The 20367-nt window shown below is 37.0% G+C and overlaps 1 protein-coding gene across 3 annotated transcripts in view; it reads right to left on the reverse strand.

The window, feature by feature from the left end:
* Positions 1–19486, reverse strand: part of tasor2 (transcription activation suppressor family member 2) — a 25595-nt gene extending 6109 nt beyond the window's left edge. Inside the window, exons 1-19 of one of the 3 annotated variants that reach the window (XM_016468291.1) lie at positions 18952–19486; positions 17344–17492; positions 17155–17250; positions 16979–17051; positions 14669–14760; positions 14419–14556; positions 14193–14320; positions 14064–14077; positions 13753–13852; positions 13496–13590; positions 13282–13382; positions 13111–13183; positions 12641–12712; positions 11600–12523; positions 10268–11503; positions 9118–9901; positions 7166–7598; positions 1531–5463; positions 1323–1445 (exon numbers count right to left, since the gene is read on the reverse strand). In XM_016468291.1, coding sequence (XP_016323777.1) covers positions 1323–1445; positions 1531–5463; positions 7166–7598; positions 9118–9901; positions 10268–11503; positions 11600–12523; positions 12641–12712; positions 13111–13183; positions 13282–13382; positions 13496–13590; positions 13753–13852; positions 14064–14077; positions 14193–14320; positions 14419–14556; positions 14669–14760; positions 16979–17051; positions 17155–17250; positions 17344–17492; positions 18952–19099 — 8712 coding nt within the window. In that variant the 5' untranslated portion in view covers positions 19100–19486. Of the gene's footprint in view, positions 1–1322; positions 1446–1530; positions 5464–7165; positions 7599–9117; positions 9902–10267; positions 12524–12640; positions 12713–13110; positions 13184–13281; positions 13383–13495; positions 13591–13752; positions 13853–14063; positions 14078–14192; positions 14321–14418; positions 14557–14668; positions 14761–16978; positions 17052–17154; positions 17251–17343; positions 17493–18951 lie in introns of all 3 variants that reach the window. The other 2 variants (XM_016468290.1, XM_016468289.1) reach the window with 2 other exon arrangements.
* Positions 19487–20367: the final 881 nt, after the last annotated feature.

The following is a 20367-nucleotide window of genomic DNA, read 5'->3' on the forward strand; positions in this document are numbered from 1 at the left end:
AAAATGATAAAAATGCATTGATACGAATATCTTAATGATATAAAAGATACGTAAATATTTTTACGTTTTTTAGCTAAAAGTACGTAGCGATTTGTACGTTTTAAACGTTGAAATACGTCTAAATTATGTTTTAGCATGAATAAAAAGTACAAAAGTGTACGTTTTGTGCTTGTAAATGTTACGTATTAATACCTACGTATAAATATGAGACCAGGCTAAATAAACAGCGTATGTGCAACTTTGGTGTATAAGACAGCAGACTAACCGGGTAGCTGTATTTTGTGTGAACGATATAAATCATAATGTGATTTTGTAGAAATTGTAATCAGGTGCTAAAAAAAAAAAAACCCATTAAAATGTCTTTACATCAAGGAACCGATGATAGAAACAATGCACAGTACAAGCGCAGCGTTGAGCTTCTTGAGTCTGTTCAGTAAAGAGTGTTTTGATTGGTGGATTAAAAGCTCACCGCGATTGGCTGAACGGAACATCCTCCAAAAAAAGATATTTATGAATCTTAACCTGCCAGGAAGGTCTCAAAAATACCGCACACAAATTCAAAGCAGTCCACGCATGTGTGATGATTTGCAAATGCAGATTCAACGATCCATAAATACATGTAACATCATTCATAAATGTGTGATGGAAATTAATTCAAGAACTTGATATATACATATTTGTGTAAACATTTTAAATTTATTTAGGTAAGATGCTTTTGTGTGAGCATTTGGGGAAATATTTATGCTTTTCTGTATTTATTAATTGTGTTTTGAATTTACGAATTGGATTTTGTAAATGTAAATTGTGCTGTGCATTTATGAATTTTGTTTTATAAATGTATTATTTTTGAGGCCGATCTGGCTCCATAATCTGAGGAGATTACAAAGATTAAACGAGTGTTTTTTTTAAACTCTAAAACATGAAATGTGGAGTTATCTGCTTTTCCCAAAAAAACGACTGTTGGAGTTATCTGCTTTTGCTATAAAACAAACTTTTAATATGTAAAAAAAACATACTTTCAATGAACTTTCATTTTGCAAATTACCTGTATTTGTTTTAGTTATTATTACTAAATCAAAACAACCCAACTGCAGTTTGATTGATATTACTTGGAATGCGCAATAAAAAAAAACGTCAAAAAATAAAAATGGAGTTATCGGTTTTTGCAAATGAACTCTACAAATGTTTCAAGCTGCCTTTTTGTCTCTAGGCAAAATCATTAAATTAAATTATGATTTACACAGTTTCAGCTTAACACATTTGTTACTGAGGAATTAACACTAGTGCTTTAACAAAATTTTGTGCTTCACTCATTCACTTACCTCACATATGTGCTCTGCAATGTCCTCATTCCTCAGTATAATGAGCAGAGGGGACTGATTGTCACCATTGAGGTCAAACTCATCTGGCTCAACCGGTATGTGGCCCTCAATCTCCAAAAGGTTCTACAAATCATAGAAATTCACATGAAACTCTTTTCAATGTTTTGGACCACTTTATAAGATTCTTCTAATGCATTAACTTTCTTACCTTGGTTTCTTCAAAGAAGGTATCTGTTGATGTGACAAGGATATAGAACCTGTACTTAATCTTAGACGCTTGCGTCACAGTAGACTTTAGATTGTCATGAGGATTGTCAAAAACGTTTTTCTTGATGCGCCCACAGAATCTAGGATAATGCCTAACACTCTCTCGATCAAACTTCCTCTTTCTTGCCTCAGCTGAACGAGGGAGAGTCTTCCCGCTGCAGACATCGTTCATCATGGACTTGTATGCAACAGCGCACTGCTCTGTTATTTCTGATATCCCAGAGAACTTAACGTCATTGCCTTTTTCACAGAAAGGTCTTTGGAGATGTTTACGGTTTCTCACTTTTTCCCTCATCTCTTTCCTGTCGGACATGTCCACTTTAATCTTAAAATCGGTAAGTGATGGCTGTGCTTTACCAAGTTCAGCGGAACTCTCTACTTCACTGAGATTTGAAAACCGAACAGTCATGGGACATGTAGCCAGGTCAGGATTTGACCTACAACGTGATGTGGTACTGGCAGAGCTCTTAGTTTCTTTGAGAACCCGATCAATATTTCCAGAGAAGACGAGGTACTCGAGATCAAGTGCAGACCGGGTCACGTCAGCCTTACTTTGTTGTTCTTGCCAGTCATTAAAAGAGTCTTCAAGTCCTTTAGTCAAATTACTTCCATCAAAAGATGGTTTCATGGTGGGAGAGTTATTGAATATAACACGGTTTCCTTTCCTGTCCAAAATGGTGACAATGGATGAGGGTGGAATGTCAAATTTGTTATCCCTCTTACTCGCATCTAATGGCTGACTGCAAGTCGCCTCCCTTCTGAAATACCTGTGCCAGTCAAACCGCTGCTTGCTTGGCTTAACATGTGGAAGGGAACTAACTTTGACCGACCTAGTTGGCTTTGTTTGATACGTTTCAAAGGATGACGTTTTATGGATGCTGTCGGAAGAGTCTTCGTCATCCCACTCAGCATTTTGATGGAAGGCACCTGGGAATTTGCTTTTTCTAGACTTCTTTTTTGAACTTCGGTTTATTTCCATTTCATAGTCTGCAGTACAAGTAACCTTTATTGGGTATTTGAAAGATAGAGGGTCCGATTTATACTTCTCTTCTGCCCAACAATAGTCATCGGTCCCTTTCTTCGCACGCTTTTTGTGCTTGTAGGAATACTCACGTTCAGATGTGATATACTTAGAACAACTGGGTGGATCATTGTCTCCACCAGAGTTGTTTTCACATGGGTACGATTGGTGATCAATGGATTCCTGTGTTTGGTATTCCTGCCACGGTATATCTTTATCAGATCTGTAGTAATATCCATACAAATCGTCTCTGTAATAGAGTTCAGAATCATTCTGAGATGCACCCTCTATGAAGTTACAGGTCTCATCATCTTTTTGTTGAGAGGTGGGATAGAGTTTGTGCCTTAATGGAAAAGGGTCCTCACTGGGTGAATGCTCAGAAGTTAATGCATATTTATCTTTAAAATCCATTGTGCCAGGGTATTTGCTTCTCTTCCACCTTAGGTTGTCATTGTAAAGTCCTGTAAAGTCAGATAATGGTGTTATGGTAGAAACAAGGGGGTGAGGGCTTACAGGACTTTTAGGTGGTAACATATCAGAGTGATCAGTGTTGTCTGGATAGTACAGGTCCCTATTCATATCCTCTTCCCTGAATCCTTCGTTTACTTCTGGATAACATGGAATTTCATCTTGAGTGGGAGTAGAGCACATACTGGTTACCTCCGCTTCTGAGCGTTTGCTGATTGTCAAAGCTTGATGAGCAACTGCTTCATTACGAGAATCAGTCGTGGTATTGGGGGGTGATGCACAAATTTTGGGGGACAGGCATTCTTGGTATGTTTCTATGATCTGATCTTCATAAGAACCTTGACTTTGTGTTTCATTCTCGTCAACGAGTGTGCCATTCTCACCAGTGACTTCAGATGCATCTTGCTGGCCTAAATCTCTTTCATCATCTTTTTCTGAATGACTCATATCTATTTTGGTGGGTTCAGCAGTACTTGTTGGTTTTGACTCATCCTGACAAACGTCAAGAGCTTCTTGTTGGACCACTATACTCTGCTCAATAGTCTTGGTTTCACTCTCATCATGCATTACTTCAGGAGTATCATTATTAGCAGCTGGGGTGTGTTTCTCTTGAACAGACAAGAGCTGATCTTCACCCTGGCATGAATCTTTGCTAAATTCTTCAAGGGCATCATCTTCAAGGTTTGCCTCCTCTGGTGTCTGAGGTTGTTTTTCACTCTTTTGCATCTTCATGTCATGGTCGTCATCGATGAAGGCAGATGATTTGTCAGTGGAGCTGTTCTGAACATAAACTTCCATCGGTACCTTGGTTTCAGAATCCTCGTCACTGAATTCCATATTAACACTGTTTAGATCATCCTGCAGACCCAAAGCAAATTCATCTAGATGTTCCTCCATTGCTGTGGACGTCTCACGTTCAGTATCACTGCCATCCAGGTTTGCTTCTTCCTTTTGCGACTTAATCTCAATTTCTTGCATCATTTCCTCACCTGTATGACCTTCTTTCTCTTCCACAGGCTCTTTAGTGTCATTACGTTCAGTCTCATGGGATGATGCATCAACCGCATTTGATTGATCTTTCAGATCAAGATCTTCTTTTGCATTAGAAAATTCATTACACTCTTCAATGTTAGTCTCTTCTGACAAAGCATCTTTTAGCTCATCAGCCATATTTGCATGATCTTTCAGATCATGCACAGGCTTAAGTTCTTCATTTGCATTAGAAGTCTCATTATGCTCTTCAACTCTCCTCTCATCTGATGAAATATCACTTAGCTCATCAACATGGTCAGCTAGATTTGTGTCATCTAGTAAAGGTTTCGGTTCTTCCATTGCATTTGACATCTCATTATGCTCTTCAACATAAGTCTCATGTGATGCAGCATCTTTCAGCTCATCAACCATGTTTGCATGCTCTTTCAGATCTAGTAAAGGTTTAAGATTTTCCTTTGCATGAGCAGTCTCTTTATGCTCTTCAACTCTCCTCTCATCTGATGAAATATCACTTAGCTCATCAACATGGTCAACTAAATTTGTGTAATCTAGTAAAGGTTTCGGTTCTTCCATTGCATTTGACATCTCATTATGCTCTTCAACATTAGTCTCATGTGATGCAGCATCTCTCAGCTCATCAACCATGTTTGCATGATCTTTCAGATCTAGTAAAGGTTTAAGATTTTCCTTTGCATGAGCAGTCTCTTTATACTCTACAATACTAGTCTGATCTTGGCTAGGCATTTCAGAAGTTATGTTTTCTTCAACATTTCCATCTTCCATAATCGTCAGACATCCATGCCGGCTATCTTCATTTGAGAGAACTTTACTGTCTTCAGCCACATATACACTCTCTTCCTCCAACAAAACAGATGCTCCAGTTTTAAGTTCTAAAGTCTTGTCAACATTTTCATCAATCACAGCTTCTGGGCACCCATCTTTCTTTCTTTCTTTCTTTGCTTCAAAAATCTCTTTACTGCCTGCACTGTCAGGCATATTCTCCTTTTGCAGATTTACATGCGGCACATGCCCAGTTTCATTCTTTAAACCCAGATCAAAATTTTTCCTACCCAAAACCAGACGGTGTGGTTTTGAGAATGCTGATGGTTTTATGGGACTAAGTATTTGATGGAAAACACCAATTTTGGGGGGACCAGAAGTGTTCACGCTGGTGGATTCTTTAGTATTTGCAACATTTCTGACCTTTGGTTTAAGTATCCGAACACCTATTCTCATATTTGATGCTTGCTCACACAAATAGTTGTACGCACTGTTTTTCTTCAAGTGCTGTGAATATGAGCAGTCAGTGCTGATGTCATTTTCATCATCAGTGCCATTGTCACTGTCAGGCACTGAACTTTCCACTGGTACATCCACAGCAGATCTATAATTCTGTAACAGAGAAATGAAAATATGCAAATAAATCAATATTAAATCCGCTGTACAAGAATATATACTTAAAAACAAACAGTACTGTGCAAAAGTCTTAGGTCATTAGTATTTTCACAAAAAAAACAAACAAACAAGGTTTTAAGCAAAGTCCCTTTAAGGCAAGTCATTTCACCTGGCAGCCATCTTTGAAATGCCTCTTGGGCACGCAAGTGTAGCTCCTATCTCTTTGAATGGGGAAACATTAAATTCTCCAAAACTGTTAGGCAAGCTGACGATTAAATTTCAGATTTTAAATCACCAATGAAATCTGACAACAACTGTCTCATAAATGTTGTTTCTTCTGCTCAAATAGCATCAAAAAAGCTTATTTTTCAGGCCAGACCAGCCAATGCACATACGCAGTCCTAAGCGCACGTCTCCAGAATGCTGACTGTTTCTATAGCAACCGGGACTTCTAACAACAGCTGCAGTGACGTGATGACTTTACCGATGAGCGATTGGCTATTTTACTCAGAAGGCGGGGCTTCCTTTGATAGAGCGGCCATACTGAGCTTTGCATTTTTCCCCCATTCAAAACTATACGAGTGACACGTCTTGGGTATTCTATAGTCTTTGTTTTAAGTCAGTTATTTCTGTCTTGTAAGTATATTAGTTTTCACTTCCTTCCAAGCATTCCTTTTGCCATTAACAGACAGTATGCTCCACACAGAGATATTATCTCACCATCATCCAGTCCATCTAGGATTACATGAAGAAACAGAAATAAACTGATACAGACTAAATCCAGAAGAACTGTGGCAATGTCTCCAAGACACTTTGAGAAACCTTCCCACAAAGCTACCTGAAAAACTGTGCTAGTGTACCTAGGACAAAAGCTGTTTTAAATGCAAAGGGTGGTCACACCGAATGTTGATTAGATTTAGTAAATAGAAGTTAATTGATAAATAAATCTATTTATGACATTATTTTTGAATGCATCCTCACAGCTAACAGTTTTACACAAGCGCCTAAAACTTTTCACAGTTCTGTAGCTTAGCAGGAAGGTTTCTTCAAGTATCTTGGAGACGTTGCCACAGTTCTTCTGGTTTTAGTCTATCTCAGCTTTTTCTGTTTTTCTTGTAATCCCAGACGGACTGGATGATGGTGAGATCAGATCTCTGTGTGGAGCACTGGCTGTTGTCAGACTCCTTGTGAATACAAAAATCTCAATTACAATTAATGGCAAAAGGAATGTTTGGAAATGTAAACTCATATTTCCTACTGATACACTACAGCAAAAGATAGAAATAACTGGATTAAAACCATTTCCCCCCCTTTTTTTTGGTGAAAATACTAATGGCCTAAAACTTTTGCACAGTACTTTATGTATAAAGATGACAAGAAACTAAAGACTAAAAGCTAACAAATTGTTATCTCAGAAAAATGAAAGATTCTATAAAAATACCTATAAATACGTATAACCATTACAAAAATATTTTATTAAAAATATAAGAATTTGTTTATAATAACAAAAAAATCTAGACATTTTAGAATTATCAGCCAGGTAATTAAAGAGTTCACAAATGACTGATTTCTGTTGTCATAGAACATTTTAAAATTCTATAAAAATATACAATATCTCATCAAGGGAAAAAAAAGAAATACATTGTTTACATCACCTAAATACTGTACAATTTTAATGGTGTAAGATATAATCTATTACCATCAATGCTGTAACTTTCGGACTGGAGGAGAGACTTGTCCCAGAAGGTGAATGCCTTGGTGCCATTTCATGCTTATGAGATGACATTTCACCAGGTTGTGATGCAGTGTCTTTGCTTTTGCACTGATTTGAGACTGAATGAAGATTCACAGGCTCATCGTTTTTCACAGAAAGATCCAAAACCTCTGATGAAACATGCACAGGCTTGGCTGAGTCTGCTTTCTGGCTCAAATCAACACTGAGCAATGACACGGCATTCTGAATAGCGTTTATGTCCAAATGAACAATTTCAACCTCCTTCTCCTTTGGAAGCGCGGTACTGTTTTCAAGATGAAATAACCTGGAGGTGTGTTTACTATAGAAAAGACCGATCCACATGTGAAAAATGAGATGGACATCCTCATAGGTGTCTTCAATGTTGAAGTTCCATTTCCTGTCAACATTAAGAAAGAAGGAAAAAGAAATTCAGAGCCTTTTTGGAATGTCTATTTATGGGTTATGATGACTCAAAAGATTACCACAAAAGCTGTTAAACGATGTTAAAACTGTTACTGTTGCAAACCGCATCTTTGGCATATTTTAAGTATGTGGCATTTTTATATCTTGCAAACTCAAGACATTCTCTAAATGAGAGAAATTGTAATTGTAAAGACTTGAAATAGTCTTGATAGAATCAATAAGAATATGTTTTAAAAATACAAACCAATCAGTAATTGTTTGCATCATGTCATCAGTGTTACATACAGTATTGGTAAGTTACTTTAAAAAAAGTAATTAATTACTAATTACATTAACTTTTATAAATGTGCCAGAAGAAAACATTACTGGTGTATCTTGAGATAAAACAATGGAACTGACATATTTTAAGGTATGTCAGTGCAAGTTTCTTTCAGTTAAAACAGCTCAGAAATGTATTTTAGTCTGGAACTAGGCTTAAGCCTGTGTCCTCTGTGTTCTCTGTGAAACCAGGGGTAGGCCTACACGTATCAAGCTGTAAGCATTAAACTTTTCAAAGCAATTAGTATCATATTTCATTCACACTGACGTACGGTACATGTATACAACATTAGCTGTTACTAATACTAATTTTGTCCACTCCTAACAATAAAAACAACATGATTTTGTACCGTCATTCATGCACATATGCTTTGTCTGTATTAACACACAGTTCATAAACAACATTCTGATATTTTATAAACAAAATTCTTATTGCTTAGCACATTATAAACATCGACATCTGATAGTAGATCAAACACTGATCTAAACATTAGACTGTAACATTCGTTATGCTGAAGTGTAAACAATCACATTACTTTATATCTATATCGTATTATATTTCATATTTTTTTATATGATAGCAAAATATTTACATCCTCGTTTCGTACACATTTAGACTATATGTAAGTTGCCTATATGAATGCATATCATATTTCAACATATTTTACTCGCTTTCATTTCAGTTTGACAAGATAGTTTAGGAAAAGCCCAATTAGTAAAATGTGTAAAAGTTTATGTAAAAAATAACACGATAACTAATAGAATAAAATGATATTCTATTAGTTAGTTAGTTATTCTAAAATATTAAGAATAAAAATAATAGAAATATTTATGGAAAATAAAAATGTATTAATACCTTTAAATAATTTTTTTAGCAGGGCAAATGAAAATATTGGAAAGGCAAGTAAAAAAATGGAAATGGCGTGTACCAGCAGACGAAAAAAATCCTTATTTTTGAGTTTTGAATTTTTCATTTTGGGTGAAGTATTCCTTTAAATTGTCACTATACTGTCACTAATCAGAAAAATAAGTAAATAAAAGCCATAATGTTTTGATATTTGTCTTGTGTGAATAGCTTGTTGGCCACAAATCAACATAAAAACAATATTAAATATTCACCACAATAATCATAATTAAACCTTCATCGAGATTTAGGAGCAACAAGCACTACTTACCCATGAAGTGCTCGTGTGAGAGTTTTGTCTTTACTTTCATTGGTTAACTTGCTGTCAAATTTAAAATCATATGGCTCTTTCCAAATCCTCGTCACTTGAATCATTCCCTCCTTTTCGATTATGCTTCTGTTGCGTAAAATTCTGGATCTCCGCGGTTTCGTCTTTAGGATCTCCGACAATGGCTTATTTGGAGTAATCAAATGCTTCCATTCTGCTTTGCCCCCTTCCTCTTGGTGACAAGAGGCCACAGCATCTTTGGGTAGGTTCAGATGAAGCCCAGTTTTCAATGACAGAGGTGATTCTACACTTCCAGATGGAAAAGAAACCTTGGGAGATGGACCTGACAAACCTGACAGCGGAGAGGTGGTCTGTGAGTAAGAATGTTCTTTTGATATTTCCAAAATCAGTTCCCCAGTCACTAAAAGACCTTCTGGGAAAGGAGACCGGGGGGGTAAATTAAACCTGGCTGATGGATAACGAAGAAGGGCATTAAGGAGTGACTCCGGGGAGCCGCTAGCATTCACTCCATCAAGGGCCTCCTGGCCAGCCTTGGCTTCTAAGTTCATTAACATTTTATCATTACTTGCACCAAGAGCCAAGTCAGCCAGTAAACTCAAAGCATCTGGGGGCAGAGATGCACCCGTGCTCAGTCTCTCTGCACTGGCTTTGCCATCAGTGCTAATTCTTCTCCTTCCCACCCTATCCCCAATAAGCGAAGATATGAGCTGCTGGTCAGTGTGCTTTGCTATTTCAAAAGGTGCTGATGTGTCAAAATTGAGGGACCCTGTAAGAAATAGACAAAGACAAAGCATAAAATAGCAGTAGCAAAGTGCATAATCATGCAGACATACAAAAGAATAAGAGGAAGTAGAGTATGACAGTGGCCTTAAGCAGAAGAACATGCACACTGAAGACAGCCAGATGGAGAGGGAAAACGTGGGGCCAATTTTAATACACCAGCATAATCATGCCTTAATATCAAGCCAGTCTAATTTAGTGACTACTACTACAGAGAATGAAACGTAATCACAAAGGATTGAGGTTTGAAACTGGTTGCAAATATGCACAGAACACTTTCTGGACACTTTCCCACTCTTGGTATGTGAACATTTTTTTAATGACGGAACGTGTAAACTAATAATTTTCTTACCATTTTCTTTTGATGCCTTGTGAATAAGACCTCTCCAAGACACAGGTTGTTTTGTTAACTCCACACTTTTCATTGGCGTATGCAGTGCCTCATCATTCATGGGTTGTAATCCTTTGTCTTTCAACTCATTTTTGGCAGTATCACACTTCAGATCCATGATGGCACCCAGCTTTCCTTTTTTCGACTCTGGCTCTGTGTTATCTGGTTCAGATTTTGCACTGCCTCCAGGGGAAGGAGATTTCATCCTCTTTCCCCTTCTGAGCACTGTCTTTAATTTGCTAATAGATATTGCACTGTACACATCATGTTTTGCTTTCTTTTTGATTTTGTCAGGAGATGATACTTTTTGGTCCGAATGAGTGGACTGGTCAGAAACTCTGGGAATACTGGAAGTTGCATCTGCTTGAACAGCAACAGGATGCTCTTTGTTATTTTGTTGGACACCTACAGCCATGTTTGATGTCACATTCATGGACTTTTCTGGACATAAATCCTGACTTTTGTCACTTTCTAATGAATGGGTTTTGTTAAGTTTTCTCAATATCCTTAATGCTGACAAGAGCGCACTTGGCATGTCTTTTGAAGGGCTGTCTGAGTCTTCATTGTCATTGACCAGTGGATCTTTTGAGGGCAATTCTTCTTTACCCATCGAGGGAGATTCTCCCTTACTTTCCACTATTTCTTTGGATTTGTTCTCCACAGGAGAAATCATTTCTGCATTTGTGTCAATGCTCATCTCGACATGCATTTTCTCCTTTTTTGCAGACTCTACGTAAACATCTGAACCATGCGGAACAAAGACTCTACCACAGTTTGTGATTATGGTCTTTAAACCATATCGTTCCCTCAAACTAAATCCCTCCATCTTCCTCTTGTGCGAGCTAGACAAACATTGTTTTGTTTCATTGTGCTGTACATTCATTGTAGTTTCCTCATTGTTCTTTACAGCATCTGATCTCAAAGAACGTTTCAGATTGGCATCTGCATTCCACAATCTTTTACGCCTTGGAAGAGACCGCCATTCTCTTTTTGAAGGACGTGTCTCATTTTTTATACTTTGATCATCTATAGTTTTAGTTGTCACACTTAATAAAGGGTCTTGTGTTTGTCTGGCTTCACTCAGATTTCGCCTGCATCCCTTGCCCCTACGAGTTGAATGGGGTCTTTGACTGATGTCATCAGCATGCACGGTTTTAGTCTTAATCTGGTCTTTCGTAGGGTCATCGGGAGAATTCACTGGCAAAACGACAGGCAAACTTGAAGTTGGTAAAGCAATCTTTTTTTTAACTTTTTTAATCTGCATGGTTTTCCAATGAGTTCTGCGCTTCCTACCTCTACGCCTTGAAAAGGACCTCCGATTTACTTTCTTATCAGGATCAGGCATTGTTTTCTCAGGATGTGTATTATCCTCCATCCCCCCACTTACAGCAGTAGCACCTTCTTCTGCTGATTTGATTAATGGTGTACTGCTAGTTTGGATGGGAGTCTCTTGTGTAGATAAATCTACACCGACTCCATCAGCATCTCCTTTAGTACTACCTTGAGATTTTTTCTCAACATCAGTCTCAATACTTACACAATTCTCTGCAGGGACATCATCCAATTTGGGTGACACTGTGGAAGTTGGATATTCCAACACACTGTCAGCTACTGTAACTACAGCTGTTCCCAGCTTTCCAAGCCCCTCTGGCAAAGCAGGTTGAGGCTGCTCTGTGGACAAATGCTTTTGCTCATCTTTTTGTCTCTCAACTGTTTCAGCTGTCTTGTCAGAGGCATCACTAATGGCCTCAGATTGCTTTGTCACCTCCATTTCAATAGGGGCATCAGTCTGTGGCACCTCCTCAGGTGATGATATGCAGTAATAGACATCATCATCGTGATCATCACCACGCTGTTGTCGACCAGCAGTGAGTAACTCCAACGCCCTCCCTACTGGAATCGTAAAGCCACAAGGCTCATCAAAATAGGATTTCAATTGAGTACCAGCCTCCTGTGACCATTTAGGCGATATTAGGGTAAAACCACCAGGCACATCATATTGATCTGGAAACATACTGGCTTCCCTGGTGGGAACGTCCAATAGCCCTGGGTGAAAAAGAGTCCCATAGTCTTGCAAATGCTTCTCTAAAGACATCCGAGAGCGCCCCTGCTGGTTTGGAGGACATTTTTCCATCTCCATTTCTGCATAATTGAGTGCTGGGATTACTTGCATTATTTCTGTTGATACCTTAGAATTTTGCAGGTCAGATTTGGCATCTAAACATAAAACCATACAAAACATATGTTCGTAAGATGCGAAAGACTTGCAAATAAAAGCTGCATTAAAGTACACAGATGTAAAAATATAATAAATCTAATTATTCTCCTTGTTACCTCTTGGCACAGTTCTTGAGTCTGGGAAAATAAACATGCCTTGAAGTGCTGCTGCCTTACCCGACTTTGCATCTAGAAAAAAAATAAAAATAAAAATATTATTATTTTTACAATTCTTTACAAATTTTCACAATCCCATGAAGCATTGCGAATGAAAATCTAATTTAAAAACATGGAAAAAATATAACACTATTAATTTAAAGGTGTTTTCTAAGTATATATTTTTTTTTAAAGTTCATTACTAATAATCAGATATAAACAAATATACATTTAGGAATTTTGATAATACACTGTAGTTCTTCACCAGGAATTGACACACACTGATGACATTAACAAAAGCATACATCACTAATTAACAACCTCGGTGCTCATGGTAGGTCTGTTTTTGAAAGGTTTATACATTGTTGTCAAAAATCAATTACTATGTGAAGAAAATGAGTGGGATTGGAGTCTGTTGGGCAACATCTTACCTTCATAAGAGAAGAGGTGTGAAGAGTGTAACAGTATAAGGAACCCAGAATCTTCCAGTGGGATAACAAGAGCCTGTTGAATGGAAATGATCATAAGACAAGATTTGTTCAGAAATTTATTCAGTGGTTTTGTCCAATTATTATAAATATTTCTCTCTTCTCCATATTTACCATGTCTTTTTCCTTCAGCTCTTGGGCTATCTGAGCCAGGTCATTTTTCGCCTTAGAGGAGACAACGTCATACAAGTTGAAACATCTGTCATCTATGCAAACTGTGTGGAGATAGAGGGAAAGAAATTACAAGACATCGCCCAAGCACTCATTTACAGTTTTAGCACCAATATGGGCGATACTGGCAGTTACCAAAATAAAATGTTAAACACACCTTCACCCACAATGCAAGTTTCAAAGATTTCGCGTGGCAAGGTCCTCTTCAGTTCAGACACACCAATTGCATGGTCAATTTGAACTGTCTTTGGGCTAAAAATACAGTTTGCATTTTAGTCCTATACCGTAGATATATAGTATATCTATATAATCTACCCTTGATTATTGGGCAGCTTTTTGGTACATTATCAAATCTGGTTTATAGCATTGAAAACATGAAATGCTGATTGAAACATGTACTTAAATAAAACCTACAGCTTTGCTGGGAACCAGGCTCCGCTCGAAGACTGAAGACCAACATCATAGACAGCAGATTCAATCTTGAATTGGCCAATCCATGGTTGGTAATGAAACACTACAACACAAAATTTAGCTTAAAACACCATGTTGGTAATTACATACTCTCAAAGGAGCATTTAAAATACACTGAATATTATTCGAAATGAGTTCAAAACCCTTTACAATAAATGAAAGAAAGACAATAGACAAGATTGTGAATCTTCGCTATTTGCCCTAATTTCACCACAAAACAGGAAAAAACATGCAAAATAATCTATAATTCTTACCTGTTTTGTCTTGGCTTGAAAAGAAACAGTAAAGAAAAAAATCTTTAGTTGTCAAAATCACCATTAATATTATACGTAAAACTTAATGTTTCTGTTAAGAAGATAGAAAGAATATAAAAACTGCGAAACCTTTTTTGCTCCAACTCTGGCTTGGTGCTCATCTTCCCATATGAGAATGCCACAATGGCAAATGGACAAGCATGTCTTGGACATGTTTCTATGTCATTGCTTCCATCACGGAGTTCATACATGTAGTACTGCAAGACAAACCAACCCTGTTAGATATACAGTTTGAAACTAAGGAAGGAAGGAAGGAAGGAAGGAAGGGAACTGTTTCTTTTGAGAACTGTATCACCTGTGTTCGCTCATAGGCCAAGAAAGAACTAGTAGTTGAAGACACAGCACCAAGCTGATCTGATATGTGGCAGTCGTAGCCAGCTGTCGGAGGAGTGAAATTCTGGGTGTAGTTGTCAGTAACCTCTTTCACTCTCCCCTGATGTTTAAATACATAAGAAAACATGTTTGCATGTGGTGCATTATGAAAAATCAGCACAAATTAACAGAATGTGGGTGGAAGAATTACAATTTTCCACCAACTTGCATACCTTGGTCAGCTTCAAAATGACTATGTAGCCAGTCTTGCCATCATACCAGCGCTTCAGGTCAAGGCAGTCAGAGTATTTTGAGATATAGACACCTAATTTAAGGGTAAATATCAGAAATATAATGTGAAATTAATCACCTCAACCAATAACAGAAAACAACTCCACAACATTTAAGTCACTGCACAACAGAGAGCTGTATAAAGCTGTATTTAACACACATTTCAGATAATCACTAGTCAAAACAGATAAGGTCCAAAGAGCTTTGATGGTGTTCAACATACACCATGAGATCAAAACTGTGGAAAAATTAGCCCTCAAAGAAGTCTTTACGTTACAAAAACTACTGTCTGAAAATAAAAGCAAACAACGTGCTTCAGTGGAAGGTGTTGACTCCAAAATTCTGAGAAATGTTTTTCATACCCAACACAGGCAATTAACGGACCATCAAACACCAGAAAAACTAGTTCTTCAGCAGTTTTTGGATGAGAAAAAAGGTGCACAAGGAGTTCTCAGGAAGGTCTGTTTGCCCTGACATGTTAAACTGCAGCCAACAAGTTTAATCTTTAGTCCTGGTAATTATTAAGCCAACAAGTCCTAGTCTCGCATTGCCAGGCTTTTAATAGAAAACATAAAATCTGGTCCAGATTGCAGTCAATAATAATTCATATAATATACTGTAATTTAGAAAACAAAGTAGAATATACAGTTCTACTAACTAATAGCTAGATAACGTGCTACTTAAATGGCTCAGGCAAAAAAGTATTTTTCAAAGATTTATTGAAACTACTTTAGGAAAACTACAGCAATTCCAGCAAAGACGTCTTTAACAAATACTGTAGTATCTTTTCCAGGCTGGTTGACAAAAAAAACAAAAAAACAACACGTGTATGCCCTTACACCCAGTTCTTGACACTTTGGTTTACCTCATATGGTCAGAGAACAGACTGTGTGCGCTGTCAGTGATATTTTAGAGTTGAGACTAAACAAACCTTAACAATGCACCAACATTTCTGAAGTTCACAAAATTCTTAATACAAAACAAAAAAGTATTTCACACTTTGAAATACAAACTTTATCTTATTCTCCTACAGATTATTCACTGCGTCTGAAAATAATTTCAGACGAAAAGAAAAGAACATCGATATGATAGCAACTTAGTCAATATCACATGAAGTTTACTCTTATTTGGTTGCGCAACCTTTGTAAAGAGAGACTTCGGTTTTATACTCACCAAGGTGCATGTATATCAAGTCTTTCCCCTCACAGGAAACAGAAGTGGCTCAAACCACATAAACTAAGCATAACTTAACAGTTACATCATACTTAAAACCAGTAATGAAATGAAATATGGAAACCCATTATCATGTGAAGGCCTGAAAGAATTTGAATATGAAGAAAATGTGCTGAATTTGACCATATGGTTAAACAAATGGCCCTTTCACAAACCTGCTTTAAGTAATCAAACTGTATTTTTTCATTATGAGATTGTTTATTAGTAGTAGTAGTGCTGCATGTCCCATATTCAGATTTTATTGTCCACCAAACACCCAGACGTTCCTCTTAAATCTATTTGTATGATACAAAATTAATTACAAACTACTTAATAATTATCTGCTCATCCTCAAGCCATGATGGTCCCACCATGTGACTAGTGATATGAGATTCCTCTGCTTGAAATGGGTCTCATTTCTCCACAATATGATAGTCTTCCACCAGAAGTTTATAACAGCCCTGTAGTCTCTAGCAAATTTGAGAGGCATTGAACGCTTAATTTAGACTGCAGTAAATACTTCTGCATCTAGGCTATTTGATCTCATACACTAGTGAGAAGACCAGTGTAAAGGAAGTCCTTCACTTTCTCTTTCTATAGATTAAATGCATCTCTTACGTAGCATCCTTTCACTTTTCCTTTTCATAACCATGATGGACTTGGAAATATGCAGTTCTCCTGACCAACCCTGTGAACACTATTATTATAAAAGGCATTATTTTAGTAATCCGTTATATACTATTTTTGTTAGTATATGCTATTTATTTCGATGGTTTGAGGCAGATTTATTCAGCTGCAATACAACTAAGTTGCAATTCTGTTACACTATATATAAAAAGAAACAAAGCTGGGATTCATGTCAGTAACCGTCGCTGACAAACAGTACAAGTCCTGTCAGACAAGTATGAAGGCTTCAGAACCTCCTCTTGGCTGATTTTCTTGCAGTCACATGTGAAATATTATCTTGTGCGTGCAAGTAAACACATCAGGCTGTTATGCTAAAATGATCACCAAATAATGCAATGGCTAGCTTTCTTTACCTTTCAAGGAGTCTCCAAGAGTAGTGCATTTTGCTTGTCCAACTAACAAGCCTGTTTCGCCAATTTTCCTTGCCTGTTGGAAAACAAATGATGCTGTAATGGGTTTGAAGTTTCAGAAAGAACAGTTTTGAAATCAGGCTGATTCAGTAAACTCCATTAGTGTTGTATTTCTGTACCCTGTTTGCATCATCAAGCAACAGGAAGCCAAATGACTCTTCAAGTTCCTGTTCAGAATATCCTTTTTCCCGTTTTTCGGAACAAAAGGCAGCATACTGTTGGAAGAAGACATTTATTATAGCATGACACAAATCTCACTAATCACTCAAAATTAAGTGCAGTATGGAGAACATTTAGATAAAACGAACCCGTTTTTGTAAAGCGCCATTGTTGATCAAATGGGCAGAGTTGTACGTGAAACATTCTTCTGATTCCTCATACAAATAGTTGTTATGAAGTGGAGCTAGAATACTCTCATTAAAGGTTGCTGAGCCTGGATGCACAGGCTCCAGAAGACCTGGAAAGACATGTTTGAGTTATACTAACTGCTTCACAATCTTCCAAAACATTCCTTCTTTCAATAACAAACAAAATGGATGGTTTTACTTTTCTAGGTCACTTTCTGTCACTCTGGAATTGTTACCAGAGAGCATGTTGTAAAAGTCATCTCAAGGACATTTTGAGATAAATGGTTGGTAAAAGCAATAAACTCTGGTAGAGAGCCAATTTGTGAACAACTTGGTCGGTAAGAGAACCAACAGTTTCATGAACTGGCTACACAACTCCTTTAAAAGAAACAAAAAAAGTATTGTGCATTAAAGAAAGCGTAATTGCGCAATTCTTATGCTGAAAAAAACCCCACATTGTTCTTTATGTGAAGTACTGTGCAACACTCATGTTAGTGTTTCCACACTAATCACTAACCAAATGTAGGATATAATATAACCAGAATGTCAAATATTAAAAAATAACTTTGTTCGTCATTAACTCATCCAACTATACAGAAATATGAGATGCAGCCTATTGTCTTCTGCACATGGTGGAGTTCGAACTTCCAACTTTTCTAGCTTGTTGCTGGTTTCTAGCTGGTTTAAGCTGGTACTAGTGGGCAGATCATCTTAGACCACCAAGCCAGCTATCAGCTGGTCATACCAGTTTAAGGTGGTCAAGCTGGTTTTTGAAACATCTGTCAACCAAGCTAGAATCAGCTAATGATCATCTTAGACCAGTGAAAAAAGTTACCACATTTATAATATAATTATAAATAAATAATAAAATTGATACCGCAATATGTCAATTGTGACTTAATCTTAAAAACTCAACATTTATATACGTAATATATAACATGGACTGAGCTTCATATAACACAACTGTAAATACATCAACATGACTGACAAATTGCAAACCATACTGACCATAATTTACATTTAGAAATCTCAAAACACTGAGAATAAAGACTAATATAAGATATGATCTATATTATAGATTATGCAGAAAGATCTAGAAAACACTGATGGAGCTACAAGAGAGGACATTGTACAGGAGTATAAACGTGACTGTAATCAACCCTTATTCAAATTAATTCAAAAGCTTGGAGCAAAGGTAAGACTATCACGTGTAGATTTACCAGCACCATGCTGACTCAAGTGTTGAACTGGTTTAGAGTGAAGAGCAACCAACCAAACCAGTACTCGTGAATTCTTTCAACCAAAATAGGATAGTCGTTTATAATTGTACACAAAGTTGCAATAGTGTGATTACATTGAAATACCCATGACCTTATTAACAGTTTCGTTAGCTGTCAACACAAACAAAAAGAGCACATAAAATACTGTGAATTGAATTTCTGAATATATATATATAAATGTATATATATCCATATTGATATTTCAAAACAAACCGGATTAGGCTATACAAACGCTATTAAAATCAAAACAGAAACTAAACGTGTCAGCGAGGCATCTAACCCCAGTCACCTTCTGTTGATCGAGTTAGTCTCATTCTCCCTGAAGACGAGGCATAGATCCCAGGATTTCGCTTTGCACTCGAGATATTAGATATTTCTAATCTTCGACGGCTCACGACATTCCACTTAAACGAATAAAAAGATGCTGCCTTTCCCATAAAATAGTAATGAAATGTTTATTTAAAGCTTTAAGGGCAATTTTTATGCTCGACGATTGGTCTCTCAAGCTGAACTGCGTTTTGAAGGACTTGAATTGTACTGTGTGACTGTGTGTTGCAACCAGGAAGCGAATCCACATAAAGACAGCAAAGGTTGGGCTGTGAAAACGAACGGCTGCCAGCGAATCGGTCTGAAGGGCTGTTTTTAACGAATTCTGACCGGGATTCGAATTCGTTCGACAGCGCGTGCTGTCTACACGAGGGACGCCGCGCTATCTAGAAGAGCAGCTCGCGCGAGCAAAAGCGAAACGAAAAAGAAACAGAAAGTTAGAAGTTTGCGTCCATCTTGCGTCTTGCATGCAGTTCCGTTTGCCGTCGCTAGTAGGCGCTGCCCAGGCATATTGAAACGACGCCGTTTCGTGGCAAATGATACGCTGATTTATCTCTGAATGTCGATTTAGTAATTCAAAGGGAAGTTGTATATGGTTATATTTCGATAAAAAGGGTAGACACCTGTAGCTTAAGTTTAACAATTATCCGTCGTTGCTCTGAAAAAGCCTAATTTACTCTTCCGGCCTCTAGGTGGAGCTATTCAGTTTTCTACATTCCTGAACGCCTAGTCCTGGACGAAATGTTCACTGAGTGAATTTGAGCAAAACAAAGCTGTTTTTGTCCTGCTTTGCCTGTCAATCTCTGCTCGGCAAAACCAAAATAGGTGTAATGCATATGGAAAATATGTAATCCTAGTTTTAAAGGAATGCAGACAATACAGCAGTTAAAATGTTGAATGTGAATAATTTGAAAGTAGAATTTGATATATCAATACAGGATAATAAAAAACGTATATGTAAATAAATAATAAATATTATTACTATGCTGGAGCAACTTTACATGCATAATTGTTTTTAGAACAACCATGTTAAAATGTAAGTATCAAATATGATACAACAGGCTTTTGAGGAAAGTTCATTTGTGCATCTCTCAATCATTGGATAGATATGTTTGCTCTCATAATGAAAACTACAACGATTTGATCATAAAACTAAGCATTTAAATATGATTTATATTATTCGGAGATATAGAATGATCACTGATATTTATATGCATTTTATGTAAGTAGTCTGTACTGTTTTACAAATCGCATTGATACACGATATCAAAATTTCATCTTACTTTTTGGCCATATAAATATAAATGAAATTACAAAAAATGAATTAAATTGTTTGTGGTATTGTGCAATTGTTTAATTAATTAATTAAATTCAAAAT

The sequence above is a fragment of the Sinocyclocheilus anshuiensis genome, unplaced genomic scaffold (genome assembly GCF_001515605.1).
Source record: "Sinocyclocheilus anshuiensis isolate Anshui unplaced genomic scaffold, SAMN03320099.WGS_v1.1 scaffold188, whole genome shotgun sequence".
NCBI lineage: Eukaryota > Metazoa > Chordata > Actinopteri > Cypriniformes > Cyprinidae > Sinocyclocheilus > Sinocyclocheilus anshuiensis.